The following is a 22,160-nucleotide window of genomic DNA, read 5'->3' as shown; positions in this document are numbered from 1 at the left end:
CACTGAGGCAACCAAAGGCATCCTCCAGTGCGTACAGAAGCCTTAATCACACCCCTGAAGAGAGATCTTGGGGTTGTGTGTATCTCAGACAGACATATACACACACTGAGAGAGAGATATACACACAGATAAACACACACGGTACGAGGACCCAGCCCAGCATTCGGCCACTGCACAGCCAAGGTCCTGCTGAGCTCACTGGGGCCAAGGACAAACCACAGCTGAGAACAACCTTCCAAAGAGGTTCCTCTCATCACCTACAGCACTGAACTCATGCTGGACAAAGTAATCTGAGTTTTAGCTTCCCACTTCTCTGGAATCCTTCTGTTTCTTTTTCTCTGATATTAATGTTACTATGGTCACTCGGTTCATTAATTTTTAGCTTCTCATCCAATTGTATTTTGGAAAATGCAAGAGGAAGAAACGTGGTTGTGGATGCCTTCAGATGTTTCTCAAACCATCTGTTAAAGAGCACCTGAAGCCCACATTTCATACAGGAGCCTCTATATCCCTGCTGAACCATGTGTCTGTCTTTTTGACATTACAATCAAAGCAAAACAAACAGAAACGAGATGCCACAGCTAATTTTCAGCCTGATTATCAGAAGAGTAATCACCCCCCATCACCACTCTGATCTGCTGGCTTTCTGCAGCAGGAGGGGTGAGAAAAGCCCTAGCACAGAGCAGGCCTCCTTCCCTGGGGATACAGGAGAAGTGGACTTGAATTTGGACCCTGCGTGGCAGCGGGGTGGTCTGGGGGTGGGATGGGTCCCAGTGCCCCGGCAGCACAGCCAGCCTGGGGAGGAGCAGGGGGCAGTGCTTGGCTGGGGCTTGCCAAAGTGATGGGCAATAAGAGGCTCTGAAAGCTTTTTTTTTTTTTAAAGGGAGGAAAACAAAAAGGGGGGAAGGGGTACATGGCATGAAGAAAAAGGCCAGCATCTCTTCTGCTCATCCCAGCCTAGGCTCCACCTCTGGGGGTGAGCTCCTGGCCTCCAAGCGAGTCAGCACAGAGCATTCCCAGCACTCAGATTTGGATGCAGACAAGCTCGTGGTGGAAAAACAAAGCAGAAACCATAGAGAAAGGACATCACCTGGCTCTCAGATCAGCTCTCCCATTTTATGCCAAGACTAAATCAAAAGCCAGCCAGGAGAAATTGCAGGTGACCCTGAGCCTCTGCCACACTGACCCCATCACCTCCTCATGTCCTCCCAGCCTGGGCAGCAGTTCTCCCAGTGCTGTATGGGCAGAAATCAGCACAGCTACAGCAGCACTGGGGTCAGAGGGCAGGACCTCAGCAGCCACCCCGTGCTCTGGCAGAATTTTTGGGATGCTCCCTGACCTCACAAGACAATGTTCAGCCTGCATAGAATAACACCATGTGCCGTGCCAGCAACCCTTCTCGAAATTTAAATATAAAAAGGTGAAAAATAGTGAAAAAGCTCTTTCTGTTCTGTTTGCTGCAGGGGGTTTGTGGTGTATTAGTAATGGAAAGAAGGATATAGGAAATCAGCCACTCCCTACAAATCACTAAAAGAGGAGGAAGATTCAGCTACCTCCAGGTGTAAGACTATTCCCTTACAGCAATGGAAATGCAAAGTGGAAAATCCTTTCCCAGCTGAAGCAGTAGAGGTGTAGAGCTGGGGTCTAAGAGAGACAATTCATCCCCAGGAGCTTCCTGAGTGAAGCATCACCAGCAAGTGGGTGATTAACTGTCAGGTGGGCAGAGAAACAGGATGAGTTCTCTTTTCTAAGGGCAGGATGACACACTGAGCATCACCGAGAGGCTGCTGGAAATTCAAGTGGGTGGAACATTTGGGATGTGAATGTAAAAGACCCAGAAAATTTTAGTGGGGAAAACAGGCAATTTGGGCCCCCTGAATGCAAAATTCCTTCCTGAGGTCTGAGGCTTTATCAGATGGAAGGAAAAGGACAGTGGGAACAGGTGGAATTGGTATTGCCCTAATAGAAGGGAAGGAAGGAGCTTTGGTGCTGCCATGGCAGCAGAACTGAAGGAGATGGAATAAACTCTAAAGCTCTGCACAGCAGCTGCAGACCCTCAGCTTAAGCCCTCCTTGGGCTGGGGTTTAGCAACAAAACCCATCGGTGTCACAAGAGACAGATGCACCACAGGAACAGGAAACAGCATTGGAAATGACTGATGAAGGACCTATAAATAGTAAAAAATACTCTGAAAAAGGACAGGGTAGGACTATTTTTAATTCTTTCTGTGACATAAGGCTGAGAAAGTAGAAAATGATCAGGGAAAAACCTGCAACCTCTACAAAGAAATATGGTACTCAACTTCAGGTTTCAAGTAAATAAATATGAACCCTGCAAGACAGGACTGAGATTCAAAATTAGAAATAAGGCTAGTGACTCAGAAATAAGGCTATTTAGTCTGATTAGATTGCAGGGATGCTGGCTGGGATAACCCTGTAAGGGACTGTCAGACCTCAGATTTCCTTGGCTGTGGAGCAGATGGGGCTGAACAGGGATTTTGTCTCATTGCACTGAGAGAAATGTGTATTTACCCTTTGATGCATCCAAATTTTATGACTAGCTGAGGCAGGGCAGCAAAGCAGCCAGACCCTGGCATTAAATTCTGACCCTTCTGATGCCACGGGCAGGTGGCCAAAATTTCAGCCTTGATCTGCTCCTAGAGAGCTGCTCCTGAGGAAAGCTCCCTGCTTAAATAAATCTAGATGGAGGCTGCCTTCACCTGAGATACATTTAAGCAAAAAAAAAAAAAAAAAAAACAAAAAAAAAAAAAAACCACAAAAAAACCCCACAAAATCTGGATAATTGAAACATGATCTTGGAGATTTGGGTTATTTGGCAGGAAAGTAGATGGAGTGCTACAAAGGTTCTGCTTGCAGAAAAGCTCAAATGAGTGACAGGAAAAAATAAAAGGGGGGTGAGGAGAGGGAGAAGGAAGGCAGGAAAGAAAGATGAAATTTCCCACCCTTTAGTCAGCACTATATCTACCCAGATATCTTTGGTTGGCTTTTATGCCAAGGAAAAATTAGCTTCTGGCCTCTTATAAGCTAAGAGGCATGGCAGAGAGGTACATCTGCAGAATGCCAGGCTCTGGTTGTACTTCTGAAAAATGCACTCATTGTTTACAAAATTTAGGCTGTAAGCCGTGTTTTGAGGAATGAGATGGAAGATCAGAAAGCCAAGCAGATGACCTCCACTGATCATCAGTTTGTGTCTCATCAGCCAAGAAAAAAAAATTCAGTTCCAGAATTATTTTTTAAAAGAACTGGAAAATATAGGATGAAAAAAATCCCAGAATTAAATACTTCTAAGTGGATGAAGATTGTCCTAAAAGCATCCCAAACCCCAGCCCTGTTGCTCTCCCTGGGAGTTGTGAATGGAGAAAAGCTCTGGCACAAGTGAGATTTACAGCTGCCCTTGGAAGGTGCTCGCCACGATCCAGAGCACGCTCTGCACCGTGGGCTCAAGGCGTGGAGGGAAGATGGAGCAGGGGATGTGCCTCGTCCCCAGGGAATGGGGTGGACAGAGGGCGTCTCTGCCATGCCACCTGGAGCCGTGCCAGAGAGCCCTCCTGTGTCCCACGGAGCAGCAGGTCCACGCCACGCCCTGCAGCGAGAGGAGCTCAGGAGAAGTTGCTAAGTGGTGACGTGGAGATGGCTTCGTGCTCCCCACGTCACCTCTGCTCAGCACAGTGACGGAGACACAGGCAAAGCGTCACCTGCCCCCGGGCACACGTTGAGCCTGTGTGATAGTGAGTTACTCAGCTATAACCCCAGCACCAAAATAAACCAAAGAAGCATAAACCAAAGCCCTGCTGTCACCCCCGTGGGTGTCTGCCAGCTCTGCCTGTGTTGCCACCACTCTCCACAACCCCCCAGCCTCGCTACCTGCTCCAGCCTCCAGCCCGAGGCAGGCTGGAGGGAAGATATGATTTAAGGTCCAGCATACATGTAGATACATCGGACTGCACAGCACAGGAAAAGCACGGTAATACCTAGGAATGCTTCCCTCGATGGTGCCACGACATGGTACACACACGCACACACACAGAAATCTACAGGGAATGCATGGGCATGGCGTGTTGGCAGTGATACAGACCTTGGCGATGGTTCAGGCTGCTGCTCTTTCCTTTAAACAGAAGCAATAGTACATTAGCATGGTGTCAGGTGGCAAAAGATGTTGCTGCTTCACTGTTAAAACATAACGAAACGACAATACCAACAATACAACTGAGTGGAAGTTGCGGACAGAAGAAAGGGAAAGGAGCACTTAATTCCTGGAGTTTCTGGCCCGGACAGAAGATCACTGGAGACTCACACAACCTCAGAGAAGACACATACAACGCACAGGGTTGAAGATTTCATCCCAACCCATCCTTGTGCCTACGCACCACTGAGACACCCGAGGGTCGTGTGATTTGTGTGAGCACAGGAGGACTTCTGTGGGCTCAGAGAGCGGTCCCCTTCCTTTGGAAATGCACTGCCCTCTTGTTTTGCACACGAGGAAGGGTTTGAGTGGCTCCCATGACCTTGGTGCATTCTCTTTCCCTCCCTGGCCATTGGGACAGAGCTCATGTCAGATCTCTGAATGCACAGATTCACGCTGGGCGCTGGGATTGGACATGGGTGGGAAGGAGCATGGACCCCTTCCCTGGCATCCTGACACCTCAGGTGGGGTTTATGCCTCCAGAGTCTTTGGCAGCTACTTTACCAAAGTAGTTGGCAAAGGTGACATGGAGGGAGTGGGACACCACAATCTGTGTTTGCAGTTTCATATTGAGATCCAAAACTGGATTGCCTTGAAAAATCATTGAGGACAAAGTGAGCTGAATGCCTACAAAAGGGCAGCCAGGACACTTTAAGCCATGCTAAGTTCACACTGAAAAACACCCTCACCTTCACTGACCAGTCATTGTGGTGGTATTTCCCTCCAGCAGTGAGGAAAAGCTGCTCTGGTTCACAACTCCTGCACTGGGGAATGGTGTTTATTGGGGGCCTCGGTCAGCTCTGCCCCTGCAGGCCCCAGAGAGGGAGCAGACTGTGTTTTCTCAGCAGATACAGCTCTGCCTCCTCTAACACGGTGCCCTCTAAGTGTGATGCTGCACCAGCCCTGGCCCTGCTGCTGCTCAGCAGTGACCACTGAGCCCTGCACACAGCCCGACCCCTCTTCCTCAGTTAAAGGCAGCAGCCTGGAGAGACCAAGAAAAATCTCTTTCCCCTCCCTGCTTCTTGCTCAGAAAAGCTTGGAAGCCCAGCCTCAGTCACTAGCTCAAATACTCACATTTTAAAATTTTCAGGCTGACCCAGGGGTGTATTCTTTGTGGAGGCACACAGCCCAGGGCAGGCTCTATCCCACACCTCCAGTGCCCACTGGCACCTCTCCATCCCTCCCAGGGTCTGCACACTCCCCATTCATCAACAGGGCAGCCTTGAGTGCTCAAAAACCCCCAGAATTACCCCTCCCAAGCAGAGGGTGAAGGTGCAGGACTCCTGCCCTTCTGGGGGATTCATGTAAACCCTTCCACAGCCAATTTAGCAAAAATGTCTCACTGCTGCAAGCTTGTCTGCTGTCACTGGAGGGAACAGAGAATGAATTAACACATCACGGGCCTGAGTGTCCTCTGAGTGTGGTGAGGAGCAGAAAGGTCAGAGGAAAACTGGGATCACCACCTCCATCAGCCCCTTTGAGATGGCTTTGAGTTGTCAGTCAAGCACCGTGACATTGCTCCAGAGCCAAGTTAGGCTGAAGGAATTCATGTAGAGCACAGGAGAGGGGCAGGGAGGAGGTCACTGAGTGACCCATGTGGAACCAGCTGTCAAACCTCTTTCATCTTCAAGGATGTCCATATGCAAAAGGCAGGAAGGAAAAAAGAAAAATGGGAAAAAAAAGGAAAAATATTGCAAAGTGTGTGCATTCCAAACTCTCTTAACTCTGCTGCTAACCTGAATGTCAGTCCCGACTTGCTCTTCAGGTTCCTCAGGAGCTCCAGCTGGTTCAGAGGAGGGATGAGTCTAGAGGGAGAAAACAACAGGCATTAATGTCCAGACAGAGCTGATTCCAGAGCCTCCTGTCTCGGCAACTTCCCCTGCTGCCCCATCCTTTCAACCAGAACCAGCTTTGTGCCCCCAACTGCAGCTGGGGGACAGCTCAGCAAGGATGGAGAGGGGTTTGGCTGCTACTTCCAACAGGGTCCTAAGGCAGAGCAGTGGGGTAAGAGAGAGAAAGTGACAGCAAGAGAGAGAGAGAAACTTGTCTGCACCACTGGATTTTGAACCTCCCCAAAACCAAGCAGCTGCCAGGGTTCCTGGGCAGCCCGATGGTGTTTTGGCAGAGCTGTAGTTCTGGCAGGTTGGCACTGCTAAATGGAGAGAAACTCCAGCTTTGGGGGAAAATAGAAAAACTCAACCCTGCTGCTCTTGAGGATGTGGGAAGTCATAGGAAGGAGCAGCTTGTGAAGCAGAGAAAACAAGGATCTGGCATTGGGAGAATCCCAGGAGAAAGAGCAATGTGCTCCAGGGTCAAGTTTAACCAATTCCCTACTCTCCATGTCAGGTTTTGCCCTAAAATGAGACAAAAAAACCTTGTGTCACTGCCTTCCAGAAACCATAGGGCTTCCTTCCCTTCTCAGTTAAAAAAAAAAAAAAAACAAACAATACCTGACTAAGGGAATCCTGGTAAGAATGAAAAATCCAGTGAACAAATGTCCTGTGGCCTATTCTGCTTTTGTGCTTTAAGCCATGGAATTAGCTCCACATCCATTTTTGGGTTATTCCCTGAGACCCTGGGAACCAGGGCTTCCTCCATAAATATTTAATATTGATATTCCCAAACAGGTTTTCAACCAAGAGAAACATAGGATGGAGGTGTCAGGGGGAGACTGTAAGAAATGAGGCTTCTATTAAAATAAAGGGAGAGATATTCATGCCCGCATTTTTTTCAGTCATGATGAGACCAATAGTTTCACACTTTAACTAAAAAAATATCCAACTCAACTGGAAAAGCCTCTTCTCTGCGGGCACAAAACTTATCCTCAAAACCACATTGGTTCAGCAGAGATTTTGTGTTCACAAGATTGAGGCAATCAGAAAATTTTCCAATTCTAAGTATGGAGAAAAGAATAAAAATAGTCCTGAAAAATTTTGGCTCAGCTCCCCAGTCGCTTCCATCAAGAGAAAAGCACATCCTGATCTGCTGAATTAATGCTCCTCTTCATTCCAGACATCAGGAAGAAGTTGACCTTGATGCAGTGGAGCATGCATGAGTGCTGGGCTGTCACCTCCCTTCAGCTGGGTTTGGAGGTGCATTCCAGGTTGGCAGAGGTGGTGCATAAATCCAGCACAGGTTGTTCTCAGCAGCTAATGAAGGGTGCACAGCTCTTCTTTGGTGAATTAATTCCTCCGAGAGATCCTTACCCAGCAGAACACAGGAGAATTGCTCCATTTTCTCCAGCTGGGATTGCAAATCCCAGGCTCTCACTGGTGGAAGTCTCAGCTGAGGAGCTCATTAGCTCAAAGGACTGGAGGATTCAGGATTCCAAAAGGAATTATTTATTTTGCATCAGCCCATGGTCTGCAGTGTGCTGAAGGTGGCCACCACAGATGCTTCCATGAGGAAGTACAGACACACAGATAACACAGAAATTCACCATTTCTGTGGTTGGTTCATGGGCCTGGACACATGAGGTGGCCCATATATTTTAATGAAATAAAATACAGTATTTTAATGAAACCAGTATTCTAATGAAATAATTATTATCAAAAATGAGTGAAAACATATACATGACCTGAAATTTAATCTCAACTAAGTGCTCATCCTAACCTGCCACTGCAAGAGCAGCTTGAGGAAAAGCTACTGCACCACACCATTTCTCCAGAACCTTTAAAAACAAAAAAGACAGAGCTCTGCACAGCTCTTGAGCTGAGCTTTGCTGTTGAATGCTGGGTGCATGGCACGCTGCCCTGGTGAGTGCCCAGGGACACAGGTGCCACCATGCCAGGTGCAGAAGGAGCCTCTGGCTGGGGCTCCTCGCGTTTTCTCTCTCTCCTCCTGGCCCGTGTGTCACTGGTTAGCGAGGGAAGCGCGTTCCGGTTAAGGGGGAGCTGGCTGAGGAATCTGCACACCACGGGACACACACAGCTCATGCCACCCACCACAGCAACACTTGTGAGCTGCTGCAGGTTCCCCCCAGCTGCCTCCACCACCCCTCCCAGTACAGCACAGAGAAAGGCCACGCTAACTCCAGGCGCCGGCTCCCATATCCACAGGGAAAGGAGGATCCGCTGTTCCTGGGAGCACAGAGAACTTTTCAAGCATTAGGGGACAGGAGGGAGGTCATGCCTCGGGCCAGGACACCACCAGAACCCCACAACACGAGGAGGGCAGCAGCACAGGACACGGTGGGAGCTACACGGACACACCACGACACGCTCGCGGACGCCACGATGATTTTTTGGAACAGTCCCAGGATGAACAGTTAAGGAGACGGTGACAAGGAGATGGGTGCTGGAATGGGATGGGAGCCTAAATGAGCCTCCATGCAGTGCTGGAGTTTCTATAAGCAGCCAATTTTTGCCCTAACTATGACTTTATGTCTCCAACTGAAGCAATTTTTCATGACTGAGAACATTCGTGAAGCTTATAAAATACTTCATTACAACAAATGGAAGAGAAGTGGCACATTCTTATTCCTCTCCCAGTAGTAGAAAAATGTCTGATTCTCAAAACAGGCTGTTGTTCAGCACAACAGGAAAATATATTCTTAATATACTTGCAATTCATTGATGCAATTTGCTATAAATTAAGCACACAGAGCAGTAAGTGTGATTTACTAAGGCTGTAAAACTTGCATCTGTGAAAACTGGAACTGGGTTTCAAAATCAGACACTAAATCACATGAGCTCTAGTGGCATTACTGCATCTAGTGAGGATTTAAACTGCTCTAAGAACAGAGCTTGGCCTGCAGTCTTGAAATGCAAGTCATTTATTCCCCATCTTAAAATATTAACTTGACTACACCTTCAGATACCCATCTCATATAAAATACGCCTGTGATTTGCAAATCTACTTCTTTCTGCAGAACCTGACATAATATTATTTATCATTAATCTTACACAGCCATATCCAGGACTTTACATTTGGATTGATCCCAAAAGGTTAAGTCTGGGATTGAGTAACTGTGGCTAATAACTGCTTAGCTGTATGTGGGTCTTGGAACTAAAAACTGAAATGGAAAAGTCCTGCTGAGATGAAGCCTTCTTTCACCATAAAATCAGATTGTGTTACTCAAAGAAATGAATGATCATATCAGTTTAGCATCCCAGATCTTTCTTTTCTCCAGGTTTTACCCTCAAAAGCAGGCACAGCTGCTCTGGAGGTTTTATTCTGTGCTACCACTGCTGTGCCCTGTGGTGCCACCACACCAGCAAACTCAATGCCAGGCGGGCACAACTCCTGCAGCTCAGAGCCAGATAAATGACAGAATGAAGGATGGGAGAAGAGAGCTGGAGAGAGGGAACACACAGGAGTGAGGGCAGGGGAAAATGGAAGATGAACGGGGGTGTTTTCTTGTTAAGTGTTGTATGGATCAGGGAAGGTTGGAAAGACCATCAAGAAATCATCCTTAACAAAGCAAGCTTATCAAGCACACTTCCATTCTCTTTCCTGACATCATCATTTTGGCAGTTTCCCAACATTTGTGTGTACCAATAGCTAAAATGTACATGGAGGTGCAGGGGCTTATTCTGTAGCAGCAGGAGAGCGTGTCTGCTTTGGGCTTTCACTCGTTCCTTGGAAAAAACTCATCTTCAAAGGTTTATGTCTTTTTTTTTGTTTGTTTTGTTGTTTTCCTTTTTCTTTTTTTTTTTTTTTTTTAATTCAAGGCTTTGCATGTTACAGTCCCAAATGAAGAACAAGGAGTGACATGACACACACTTTCAGAGTCACATGCACTTCATACCTGGAGGCACCATACGTTTGCGTTTGCGTGCTTTTCAAGTGTTTTCACCAAAGAAAACCAAAGGGGTAAGAGAAAGAAAAACAGGGGGGGAAGTTGGGGTGGAGGAGAGGGGGAAAGAAACAGAATAAAGAAAATTAGCATATGAACGAAGTGTGTCCCCGGGAGCAGATGCTGTGGCCAGGCTCACAGGTGAGCACAGGAGCATGGACTGAGCTGGCTCCCGCTGTGGCTGGCTCAGGAGCCATGGCACACCCGTGTCACCCTCAGGGACACGCAGCTGGCACCTTGCTCCGAGAGCAAATGGGCACCACGGGGCAGGGAAAGTGTGGGGGCCTCCCAGAGATCTTCCATGGGACATCCACAGCCCCTGGCCCCACCAGCCAGGGACACCCAGCCGGGCTGGGCTGCTGAATGGGCAGGATGTGCCCATGGGTTTGGTTTTTAGTGAAGGCCAATATATGACAGCAGTCCAGATCAAGGCCCTGCTCTCATGAGTGACAGCAAGAGCAGATTTTTCCCAATAAATCCAGTGGCTGATGCAGAACAAGTTATTTATGATGTTTGAGTGCACCAAGCCAACTCATGCATCACAACCCAAACCACACCTGCACACGCAGGAGCCTTGTGCATATTTCAGAATTTGGTCCTGCCACATTTTGGATTTAAAGATAAAATCTGGGATTCTCTCAGAGGCCACCATATTTTCCCTCAAATAAATCAGAGTAGCTCTACTGCAGTGATTGCAGTGATGCTCTGGAGCCATGTGAGCTCCTCCAAGGCACTTGAAACAATTTTCTCATATCAAGCAGCCAAGCCTTTCCAGAGATGCCTTGGGAAGAGAGATGAGCTAAAGGCACAGGCTTCTGCTATGAGGAATGAGCAGCTCAGTGTTGAGCAGAAAGGATGCCAAGGTAGTGGTGACTGCAGATCATCCTTGGGCACCAGAGAGGGGATTTTGTGCTCCTCTAGCCCACTTCCAAACCACACTGTGCATTGCAGCCACGGCCTGAAGGGGCTGCTGGGCTTGATGTGCTGCCATGGCTGCAGCAGCACAGGGCTGCCAGTGCCTGCCAGCTGGCTTGGGGAAGTGGGGAGGCAAGGAGAGATGGCCAGTGTGAGTGATGCAAGCTGCAGCCAGAACATACAGTTACTCCCTTTTTCTAAAGAAAAATGAAATCCACTTAATTTATTTTACAGCATTCGAAATATAGTCAAAAGGGTTTCACTGTTTTTTAGTAAAAAAATAAATTTCATTGAGGGCTGAATCCATTGGTGCACCCACAGCTCACTCGTCTAGGTGATTTCACTTGATCTGAGCACAAACAAGGAGCTGGGATTTAAGGGAGAAGCTGAGAGTCTGGAGAACTCAATTTCCAAGAAAGCCCAGGGTGACACTGCTGTGTGGGGCTGAGCAGCACTCACAGCAGCAGCCAGCAAAGCTGCTACAACCCTGCTACAAATCTGTCCTGGCTTTTTACTCAAGATAAGCAGGCTCTCCAAACTACATTTTTTTTTTCTCTTTCTCCTCCCCAGAGTTTCCATTTAGCCTTTTCTGGAGATCTTTATCTCCGATTTCTCCCTGCATATTAGCTCTGTGGAAATACAGGTTTTAACAAGGGGTTTGTGTAACAGGTAATCAAAAGGGTGTCACTGCATGTCTGGCTGCATGGTAAGTTCAGTATTTCAAAGAGCAGTAAAATCTGGCAAAGTCCACTGAAAACAAGCCCTGAGTGCCTGCATTTTGCAGTGGACTTTAGGCCAAGCTCTGTCCTCATCCTCTCCAGTAGCTGATCTCAGGCAGTGCTGGAAAGGTACAGCCAGAAGGTCAGGTACTGGGAGAGAGAGTTTCAATGGGTGGGTTTAATGCTATTGAAAAACAGCTTTGTTCTGTTCTGTTGGGTGGTTGTTGTTGTTTTGGGTTTTTAAAGACAAAATCTTCAAGTTGGTTCATAAATTTCTAGGGAAAAAGCAACCAATCAGACACACACAGGAAGTGAATCCAATGAGAACCTACTGACCACAGCAATGGGACTTCCAACAGGTTTTTATGGTGGGTTAAAAGGTTGGCTGGTGTGTTTGAAATACAGGCTAAAGCTTACCCCAGGAAATACATGCAGGCTGTCTGCCTGAGGGCTAGAAGGGGCCTGGGAAATCAGGAAGGGATTATTCCTGCAGTGCCACAGCCCAGTGCTGGACCACAGCCCTGCGTGGGAGAGGGGAGGTGGGGCACAGGGAGCCCCATCACACCCAACAAAGCCCCACAGAGCTACAGGAACATCTAACAAACATATCCAACCATTCTACAAACACAGAGAGTCATGGATAGCTTCTAAAAATACACCAGGAAGGGGCACATGGCCCTGCCCAGGATACAGGGAGGTGTGGGGTGAAAATGAATAGAACATTGTGCATTTTAATTTCTGAGGAAGCCACCAGGCACAAAGGGAACATGAAGGATGTGGTGCTTCCCCATGTCCTGGAGAGATGGGAGGCATGGCAGGGGACTCTGTCCCCAGCTCCATGAAGCTCCAAATCCCAGGAGGCTGTGAATTTGAATTTCCACAGCACTGTTCTAACCTGTGTAGTTTCACCTTAAAAACCTGCCTGGTTTTACTGCAGGTAGAGAAAGGCAGGTAGGTACTGCTAAAACACTCTGGTGCTCAGCAGCCTCATCCATCACGGTTCCAACATCATTCCCTGCTTTTGTCAACACCCTGGGATGGGGAAATGAGATACAAGAAATGGGAAAATGCTCCCTGAATCCCGAGTTAATTTTCCTCCTCTTAGAGATAAAAAAGGAAAAGAAAGGAAAGGAGCACCCAGGGAAAATGCACCTGGGAGAGGGCCAGGCTGGCCAAGGGTGGGAGAGAAGTTTGCTGAAAGGCAGAAGGACCATTAGAAACCAGTTGGACCAGCAAGGAGAACCTGAGAGGGCACAAGGAGCTGCAGGTAGGGAGAGGGTGGTGTTTACCTATGATCCAGGGCAGCTTGGAGGGAGGTCTTCACACCTGGGCACGGCAACTGTCACAACACAATGCAACTACCAGCAGGCATGGAGAAATAAAGGTGAAAAGAAGAGCACGTACACACACAAAAACATGAGAAGAAAAAAAAAACACACAAAGCAACAGGGAAATTAAAATCAAGTCAAAAATAAAAACAATGAAAAAATACAAAGCGAAAAAAAAAAAAATCCTCCAAAAGCAAAAGCATATACCAGCTCTTAGGAGCTCAAAATCAACTTTTCAACCAAAAAAAAGCAAAATTATGTATTCAGATAACAAAATTAACTATGGAGACAGTGGCATCACGAGGAAAGCAGTGGAGGAGGAAGCTGGAGGAGGAGGTACCTGTACATGGGGACGGTGACGGTGCGTTCGTAGTACTGCCAGGTGGAGTGCAGGTCTGTCCGGGATAGGTTGGTGGCATAAAATCTCCAAGCCGCCTGTGCAGGAGAAAACCCAGTGGGATTGTGCACCCAGGCATGGCCAGAACCACCCCTGGAATATAAACCTCAACCAACACCAAGCCCTATGGGATGGATGCAGCATTCTGCCCTCCCCTTGATTTGGTAAGTGATGAATTTGGGGTGGTGCCGTGATACTACTGGCCATGTGAGCCCAGTTAAAAATGCTGCAGGTCCCAGGCATTCACTGTCAGACTGAAGTCAGGATGGGTGTTGTTGCCCATTTAGAAGTGAAAAATGTGGAGAGAGAGGAGCAGGGGAATGTAAAATGACTAATTTCAATTCTTCAAGACATACAACAAGGCAAGCCTTCTGCACGGACATCTGTTCTCATGAAGAAAATGCTCCCAACTGTACCTTATATCAGGATAAATATTCTCTTTGGGGAGAAAAAAAGGGTGAAAACAGACTGTCCTAATGCATTTGTCTTGCTGAGCTGGCTGCTTGCTGAATTCCATCCCTTTTCTCTCTAGATTCCCTACCACATATGCTGTTTTCCCCTAGCTGATTTCCTGGCATTTATTCCCAGACAAAACCAGTCACCAGCTGCTGTCTCACACCTTACATACACCACCCCATTTGTCTCTTCCCCAACTTCTAAAAGTTTATGAAGCCCCCTAAAACCAGGATGATGTCACCACAAGGCTCCTTGGATGTGACCCTCACCTGGATCAGGCCCGCTGCTGGGTTTCGCCTCTTCTCAAAGTGTTTTTGTCGATGCTGCTCTTGAACCTTCAGAGCAAATCCAGAACCCAAGATGCCCTGGGGAAGAGAACAACAATTTGCCACTAGCAGGGGTTTAGTTAAGCTTCCACTTAAAAAATGTGATTAGCTTTCCCTCCAAAGGTTTTTTCCTGGCTCATTTTTTTGATTCAAACATAGAGGAAGGAAAGAGCCTCCATCCTGGAAGCCATGGTGTACACTCTCCAAGGGGCAGCAGACTTTGCTGGTACCCACTGGAACTGAAAATTTTCCCAAACTACCTCCAACCAACTGATAAAATACAAAAGAACCCCAGCATGCTGGCATTCAGCAGATTACCCCCATAGGAATCACCATGTTGAAATGCACTGCTAAAGGGACACGGGGAATTTGTTGACATGTGTAATCACAGAATAACAGACTGGTTTGGGTTGGAAGGGACCTTAAAGCTCACCTCATTCCAACCCCCTGCCATGGACAAGGACACTTTCCACTAGATCAGGTTGCTCCAAGCCCTGTCCAGCCTGGCCTTGCTGGGGCAGCCACAGCTTCTCTAGGCAACCTGTGCCAGTGTCTCACCACTCTGACAGGAAAGTATTTCTTCCTAATAGCCAATCTAAATTTACCCTCTTTCATCTTAAAGCCATTAATTACCCCAAGGAACAGCCTTCTGGGGGAAGAAAATGGTTTTTATTGCTTCCATAAATATTTGTGCAGAGCCAAATCTAGAGTTCTCATCCCATTTGCTCATGCACACGATTCCCAAATTGTGGATATTCAAACGGGCTTTTTTTCTCCCTCATTTTCTGACTCAAAAGCCACAGAGCATTACAGTCAGGAGTGCATCACATTGTAGCTGTTAGAGTGCCACCAGCTCCAGGGGCTGGGGGCACGGCTCAGGTGAGCTCAGCACCCACTTACAGCAGGAAGGGCGAAGAAGGATACGCCGATGAGCGTGAAGGTCGCCGCCAGCAGCCGCCCGTTCCAGGTCTGTGGATACTTGTCCCCGTAGCCAATGGTGGTGAGAGTGATCTGCAGGGAGGAGATCAGTGCCCAGCCCTTGGTCAGACAGCCTTAAAAACTGAAACAACGCAGCCAAAACTCCCACAGCAGCCGAGTGGCACGCGGAGGAGCCAGGTCACCGCGTGTCCCCAACTGTGCGAGGCACGGTGCAGCTCAGAGACCTGGGGCAGGGATGGGCAGCTCCACGGGATGCAGGGACACCCCGACACCCGCCCTGCTTCACACCAGTTGGGAGCGTTTTGGTGCCTTTTGCTGTCACAGAGAGAGAGCTGCCAGCTCGTGCAGAGGCTCGGATCCTCCCCCAGGAGGGGTTGTGCCTTCGGCAGGGGAAGTGAACCGGCTCTGCTCCCCAAAGTCCCTCTCGCAGCTCAGGAAAGCTGTCTGCACACACAGAGCTCTGCTGCTGTTTATTGCCAACCTTCCCAGCAGTGTCCATCAGCTGGTCTCCACTCCCCTGTTTAACAGCAGCCTGTTAGGCTGAGAGGATGAATTAGGGCTCCTTCACACCGCCTCGTTTAGGGATGGGTTTTGTGTTATTGCAATGCACCAGGAGAGAGCTGGCGAGCTGCTGTCTGTATTTTGGGGAAGAACTTGAGAAATTTGTTGGAGACAGAGTCTCTTGAATTGCAAACTGCAGAAGACACTTTTCCCACTTCAGTCCATGGACATCACTGCTGGAAAATGCTGGCTATTCCCCCAAGGCTTCCAAGAGGATTTGGAAAGCTTGGGACTAGCAGGACAAGGCAGAGAGGGATGGTCTGATTAGAAACATCTTTGAGACTTCTGATCCCAAAGGCTGTCCTTGTCACACAGCCCCCATGGACAGGGCTGGCCCCAGGGATGGGAGCTGACACCATGCTGATGTGGCATTGGAAACATGCATTCCATTTAGAATAAAAGATCACTTTTACACAAATTGAAGTAGGATCCCAAAGCGCCTTTTAATTGGGCCCACTAAAAGCCTTATCAATTAGATGCTATTTTGACCAAGTGGTTAAAAATTGCATCAAAGTGGGTAATCCTTACTGAAATGCAGTCAGAGCAAGGCTCTCTCCATAATCACTGCAAAGCTGGTTTACAATATTTTTGTAATTTCTATAGACAACAACAAGTGTTGGATACACTAAGATCAACCAAGGGATGAGCTTCTGAACCTGAAATTTGGTTTGTCCCATCTCTCAACATCTGCCCATATTGGATCCCTGAGCTGGACTCTGACAAAAACTGTTTATTTTAAAGAAGCTCATATTTTTTTCTGAATTTCTCAGCAGCAAAACAGTCTCAGAAACAGAAGGGATAAGTCTGCCCATGGTTCTCCCCGACTGAGCTCTAATCTGGGCTGTCACTTTCCCCTCATTGTTTATTTTCTTGTTATGTCAAATTTAGCTTTGTTTTTATTTTTCTGTCCTAACTAAGGGGCTTGAAGAGCAATTTACTGCCTCTTTCCCTTTGTTGGAATGGAGGAGCTGCTTGATCAGCTGATTCCTCTTCAAGCCTGTTACTGGGATTTGATCAGATTGGGGATTTTCATTACATGCTTTGTAACCAAGGCCAAACTAGTGATGGAGCAGAAGAAGAATAACACAAGAAGATTAGAATGTTATTAATTCTCTCTTTGTTAATGGGGTAATCCAATAATTCACATGCACACACACAAGCACAGCAAACCACAAGTACTGCCCTTTCAGCAGAAATGTGACAGGGAGTGCTTGCCCCACTGGAGCCTTCCTGCTACTTAGGCCCTATTAATTTTATGAAATTTATTCCAGCGTATTCAACAGCACCTTCCCCAAGTGCAATTTAAATAATTAAAGGGCAGCAATACTTGTCAAAACAATGATCAAAGCACCCAGTGGTGCAGGATCCCTCTCTGACCTGCCTCTGTCACGACAGAGCTCAATCCCACGACGGGGAGCACACCAGTTCTGGGTTCCCCTGCAGCTCCAGCCAATTCAGAAACATGATCCCCTAACAATTTCTATGAGGTTTATGTAAGAAAAAGAGCTAAATGGAACAGCCTGAGGCCATTTAATAAAAATGTTAACTAAGCACTCTCTAAGTCAATACCTCACGTAAGTGATAGAAGATGGAGGGTTAATGGACATTTTATTTTAATAACCAGCAGCTGCTCTATGGAAATTACTTACCAGACCCCACCAGAGTGCATCTGCGTATGTATCAAAGTGCTCATTTTCTCCCTTCTCGGCCAAGTACACCAGGAAAGAGGCCAGGATGAGGCACAGGAAGCCAATATACCAGGCAGTAATCAGCTCCTGTGAGATCATTAAAAGAAAGAAGAGAATAATTGCAGTCCTGGTGCACATCTCCAAATGCTGAGTTTCTTGCTTGCTGCTGGATCTGAACTTTCCCTGCACTTGTTTGGGTTCTGGGGCTTTGGCTGGAGATCAGTGATGGCACTTTCTGTGATGGGACCGTGGCTCTGCCAGGCCTGAAGACCAAATCATCCAAAACCACACAGCAAATGGAGAAGGGAGTGTTAAGAGCTCAATTATTGCAAGAACTGGAAATGAGACTTCAAAAACGCTGATAAATCCCCAGTTCACACAGAGAAGTGGAGTCAAAACTGAAATAGGAACCCCCAGATCTCTGGAGATTCTACTTAGGGCAGGTCCAATCCACTAAAGGAGGAGCTGTGAAGTTGGGGTCTGGATGGACTATCCCCCAAATTTTAATTTGGAATTCATAAGAGTGATTATTTTTTGATTAGGTTACTGCAATGGTGGACAAAGGAGACACACAAATTTCCTGACTTTTACATAGTGCTGGAGAAGCTGGTTAAGCTTCTCTGGGGAAAAGAAAGTGAAGGAAGCATAAGAAATGTTAAAATCATAAATACAGCATCAGGAAGCAAAAAATTAAGAACAACCTCTTTCCAAACTGATCCCCTTACACCAGGGATTGGTTCCATGACTGGAATATCTCTTTCCCTTCCCTTCTTGACTGATGGAGCACTCCATCAGACCTTGTGTCTCTGACTGTGTGGCTTCCCTGTGTTCCCTGCAATGTCCTGCCATTCTCCCCAGGCCTGGAAGGACTTTGGGATGGAGAGCTGAACCAAAGCAGTGTCTGTGGTGGGGAAAACACTGAGAGCAGCTCCACGTCCTTGCCTGGGCCTCGCTCACCTTGCTGTGCGCGTAGACCACAGAGCCCAGGAGCTTCCAGGTGCCGCCGCGCCGGTCCATGCGGATCATGCGCAGGATCTGCAGGAACCTCAAACTCCTGAGTGCCGAGGTGGCAAAGACGTTCCCCTGGGACCCCGCCGCCAGCACGGCGATGGATGCGATCAGCACCATGATGTCTGAGGGAACACAGGGCAGGGAAGGGTGAGGAAGCACTGCCAGACCACCACCAAAGGGAAGGGCCCTGCCACTGCCTCGGGCTGTGCGTGACAGGGGTCCCCCACACTTGTATCCCCTGCTGGAAGGACACAGCACTAATCTGAAACTGGAGCAAAGCAGCCACTGCACACCTTGTGGGAACATCCTGGTTTCCTTCTCCGTGGTCATCATTCCCATAGAAAATGGGTCAAAAACACTGCAAATGGATTTTGATCTGATTCAGTGTTAACATTGGTTAAATTCTTGCCAAAGGCCCCTTCTTTTATCAGCCATAGCTGCCTGTTTCACAGAGCAGGAAATTCCCCCATCTACACTGGGAATGAAAATCCATACGTCCTCCATAGTAATCCTAAAATGCTTAAGGACAAAGAAAGTCCAATAAATTGGTAAGAAAAAACATCTTGCTCAATATATATCAAAGATCCCATAAACTTCCCTCTTCTCTGATTTGCTACAGAAAATTTTATAGGAGTGTTTTTCTGCGGAATAAACTGAAATGCTGCATATGACCATTGCCAGCTCCCACAGGCAGCCTCCACAGCAAAGAGCACGGCCACTCTGTCCATTTCTAATCCCATAAAATATCATTGCTGTGCCCAAATGGCCCCTCTCACAGGAGACTCTTTGAATGCTTTACAAACAATAATTAATTAAGTCTCCCAGCTCCCTTGTGAAGAAGCTCATCAGCACCAGGAAAGGCAAAGTGAGCCACGGAGTCTCAATGACTTGGGAAAAATTTGGTGTGGAGGTTGGACACAGGATTGCAGGATTGCAGTTCCTGTGCTCAGCTTCCCCTGGCTAAACCCTGTTTCTGTGGCTGTGGACAGATGTCAGTGACACGTGAGGTATGCAGGGCACTGGGATGACTCCCAGGTCAGCAGAAAACAGGGAGAGCCCAGTGACAAATCTCAAAAAGCATGGCCATGGATTAGGACTTCTTCCTTTGGGGTTTTTCCCTTTCTCAAGGTAACCATGAAGCAACTGAAGTTTAATCCCCAAAACATATGCAAGACACTGGAGCACCATGCTTGGAATGGCCATCCTGGATTGGGAAATGTCGTGCAGGGACTCAGCTCTTACCAATGACACAGAAAGGCTTGCGGGCAAATTTCAGCCGTCCCCTCCAGCCCCGGTATCGGCAGCAGCAGCCGGCGGCCCAGATCCGCACAAAGTACTCCACCCCAAACACCACGATGGTGACGATTTCCTGCAGGGAGGACAGTGCCGTTAATGGGGAAAAAAGGATGGTGGAGAGCATGCTCTGGAACTCATGACCTCAGAAAATACATCACTGAGCAGTCTGCACCACTCGACAGAGAGCCCAGGCTTGAGAGATCATCAGATCTCTGCTTCTGTGTCTTCCCTCCTCCTCCCCAGCGTGGTGAGAGGTGCTGCACGTTGTAGTCATGATCTGGAGTTCTACACCTCCTCATATTGTGCTTGTTCCCCCATCACAGGCCTGATGAACACCTCGTTGTCTCCCTGCCACCAGGACTCAACTCAGTTATGCAGAGGGAAGAGCAGAGATGGGAATCACTGAATGGGAATAATCCTAGAGGATGACAGAAGGGGATTTCAGCTTTTTCCTTAGAAAACTGGCTGGTTGCCTGTGTGTGCTGGGAGATCTGGTGCAGGCATGGTGTGAATCCTCCATCCCTTGATGCCACGTGAGCTCTTTCCATCTCTTTCCATCTCTTTCAGTTTCTTTCCATCTCTTTCCAGCTCTTTCCATCTCTTTCAGTTTCTTTCCATCTCTTTCCATCTCCACCTGAATATCCTGTGCATGCTCCCTTCCGTTTGAGATCTTGTCTCAACTTTCTCATGTGTCAAAACCAGTGAAGTCCTAATTAGTCTGGAGCACCTTTTGATTTGATGTAGGGCAGGAATGGGGAAGAGGAAAATGGACAAAAGGAGAGGAGACAGGTGAATCCAGCAACCCCATATTTTTTTAATTTGTTTTTCCCCATTTCTGACCCACAGGCCCGAGTGGTCCTCTTCTCACAAAGGACAGCTTAAATTCTTGCCTCAAATATCCCCTGTCTCAGGGATTTTTGTGGTTTTGACCTTATTTTAATACTTCACTGTCAGCCCCACTTACCAGGATGTAAAGGGCCCCTTCTGAGCTGTTCTGGTACTCATCAATGGTGGAAAAGACAGACAACACCAGGCAGGAGAACACTAGTAGAAAACTAAGGAACACAAAAAGGGAGAGAGAGAAAAGGTCAGTCTTAATGGCAGTAAATTTTCATACTCATCCAACAAACTCAGAGAGCAATTTTGGATATATTTCTCTCTGGGTATTGACTGCACAGCTGCTATAGCACCATGTAAAAGGGTAAGACAAGTGCCCAGTTTTGCTAACTGGAAGAGTTACGTGTGGGTGCACCCACTGGACTATCCCCAGTTTGGCCAGTGCCAATGCAGTTCCCCTTCCAGCTGGCTGCTCTGATCACTTCTGACATTTTTTTCTCCAAGGAAACGTGAGCTCTTTCAGCATCCAAAAGTACCCAAACGAGCAGGGACATTTTTAACTGGGATAAGAGGGGAGCAGACTGGCTGAGGAGCAGGAGCACGGCCTGACAGCGTGGGCTCTACCTATGCATTTACATCCACAGAAGCTCACTCACAAGTGGTGCTGCAATTCATGCCAGAGTGGGACGTTTTTGGGTGGATTTAATGTTGCTTTCTCAGGCAGGTACTCCACATTAACTCCCTGCTGCCTGGAAAGACTGGTGATTTTTTGGGTTTGCTGGAGGATCACTGGGAGTTGGGTGGTTGTTATTTTGCTCTTCTGTGGCCAGCCATGGGACAGAAGAGGGGTTTGATCGGGGAATGTAATTTTGGTGCTGTTGGCACTGGGGAGGGAACTGGGCTGGCCTCTGTTCCAGCTCTTCAGGGACAAAAGAAGCCTCATCCTGCCATAAGCTGTGGGGATACAACCTTGATATCAGCTCTAATTTACCCCCAAACCAGGGAGATGCTCCAACCCAGCACTGACATCTCCACCCATGGGCAGCCTCCCAGGAGCAGCCTGGGCAGTGCCACCCCAGCCTGTCACTCACTGCCTGCCCCCATCAAGGCTGCCCAGTGCTGGATGTTCTGCTGCAAATCAAAGGGCACAGGATGAGTGACAGGAGCTCGGCTCCCTTCTGACACTCAGCGCCTGCATCCGCAGCTGCTGAGGTGTCCTGGCATCTGCTCAAGGATGGAAGGATGGAGGCTGCCACCCCTGCCCACTGCTCGCTCCAGCAAAAGCAGGGAAATTAATTTACTCAGGATCGATTTACTAATACAATAAAGTAGGCCAGTGCAAGGAGAAACTAAAAGCTGCATTCTTCAAGAGCATTAAATAATTCATCTGTCTGACTTTGTCTCACATTCCTACAACCTGCATTGTGAATATTTATAAGGTTTGGTTCTGCTGGTGGGGGCTGTTGCTTTTTGGTGAATAAAGGAGTTTCACACCACCAGGTCGTGCTTGTGGCTTTGCAGTGACCATTAATGTCACAGTAATGAGTAAAAATAGGGAGATTTGCAGTATTTATTCGAACCACAGGCTGAAACGTGGTGGTGAGGTAGGGACTGCTGGAAGCAAGGGACCTTCAGAGCCATCTCAGCCAAGGCTGAGCTTTATCAGCCACAAGATGAATTCAGCATC

The 22,160-nt window shown here is 47.8% G+C and overlaps 1 protein-coding gene across 19 annotated transcripts in view; it reads right to left on the bottom strand.

Moving 5' to 3' along the window:
* The window catches only part of KCNQ2 (potassium voltage-gated channel subfamily Q member 2), a 72,868-nt gene that overhangs the window by 30,028 nt on the left and 20,680 nt on the right, over positions 1 to 22,160 (bottom strand). For 9 of the 19 annotated variants that reach the window (XM_021527265.3, XM_085558212.1, XM_085558214.1 and 6 more), the window contains exons 2-11: positions 20,601 to 20,691; positions 19,583 to 19,709; positions 18,287 to 18,462; positions 17,291 to 17,416; positions 15,042 to 15,152; positions 14,085 to 14,180; positions 13,303 to 13,397; positions 9,953 to 9,982; positions 5,940 to 6,008; positions 4,096 to 4,125 (exon numbers count right to left, since the gene is read on the bottom strand). In XM_021527265.3, the coding sequence (XP_021382940.1) occupies positions 4,096 to 4,125; positions 5,940 to 6,008; positions 9,953 to 9,982; positions 13,303 to 13,397; positions 14,085 to 14,180; positions 15,042 to 15,152; positions 17,291 to 17,416; positions 18,287 to 18,462; positions 19,583 to 19,709; positions 20,601 to 20,691 (951 nt within the window). The remainder of the gene's footprint in view (positions 1 to 4,095; positions 4,126 to 5,939; positions 6,009 to 9,952; positions 9,983 to 13,302; positions 13,398 to 14,084; positions 14,181 to 15,041; positions 15,153 to 17,290; positions 17,417 to 18,286; positions 18,463 to 19,582; positions 19,710 to 20,600; positions 20,692 to 22,160) is intronic. The other 10 variants (XM_021527267.3, XM_077786992.2, XM_021527272.3 and 7 more) reach the window with 3 other exon arrangements.

The sequence above is a fragment of the Lonchura striata genome, chromosome 20 (assembly GCF_050655825.1).
Source record: "Lonchura striata isolate lonStrDom1 chromosome 20, ASM5065582v1, whole genome shotgun sequence".
NCBI classification, from domain to species: Eukaryota; Metazoa; Chordata; class Aves; order Passeriformes; family Estrildidae; genus Lonchura; species Lonchura striata.
Note: the sequence above shows the minus strand (reverse complement) of the source record. Positions and strands in the feature narration are given on the sequence as shown.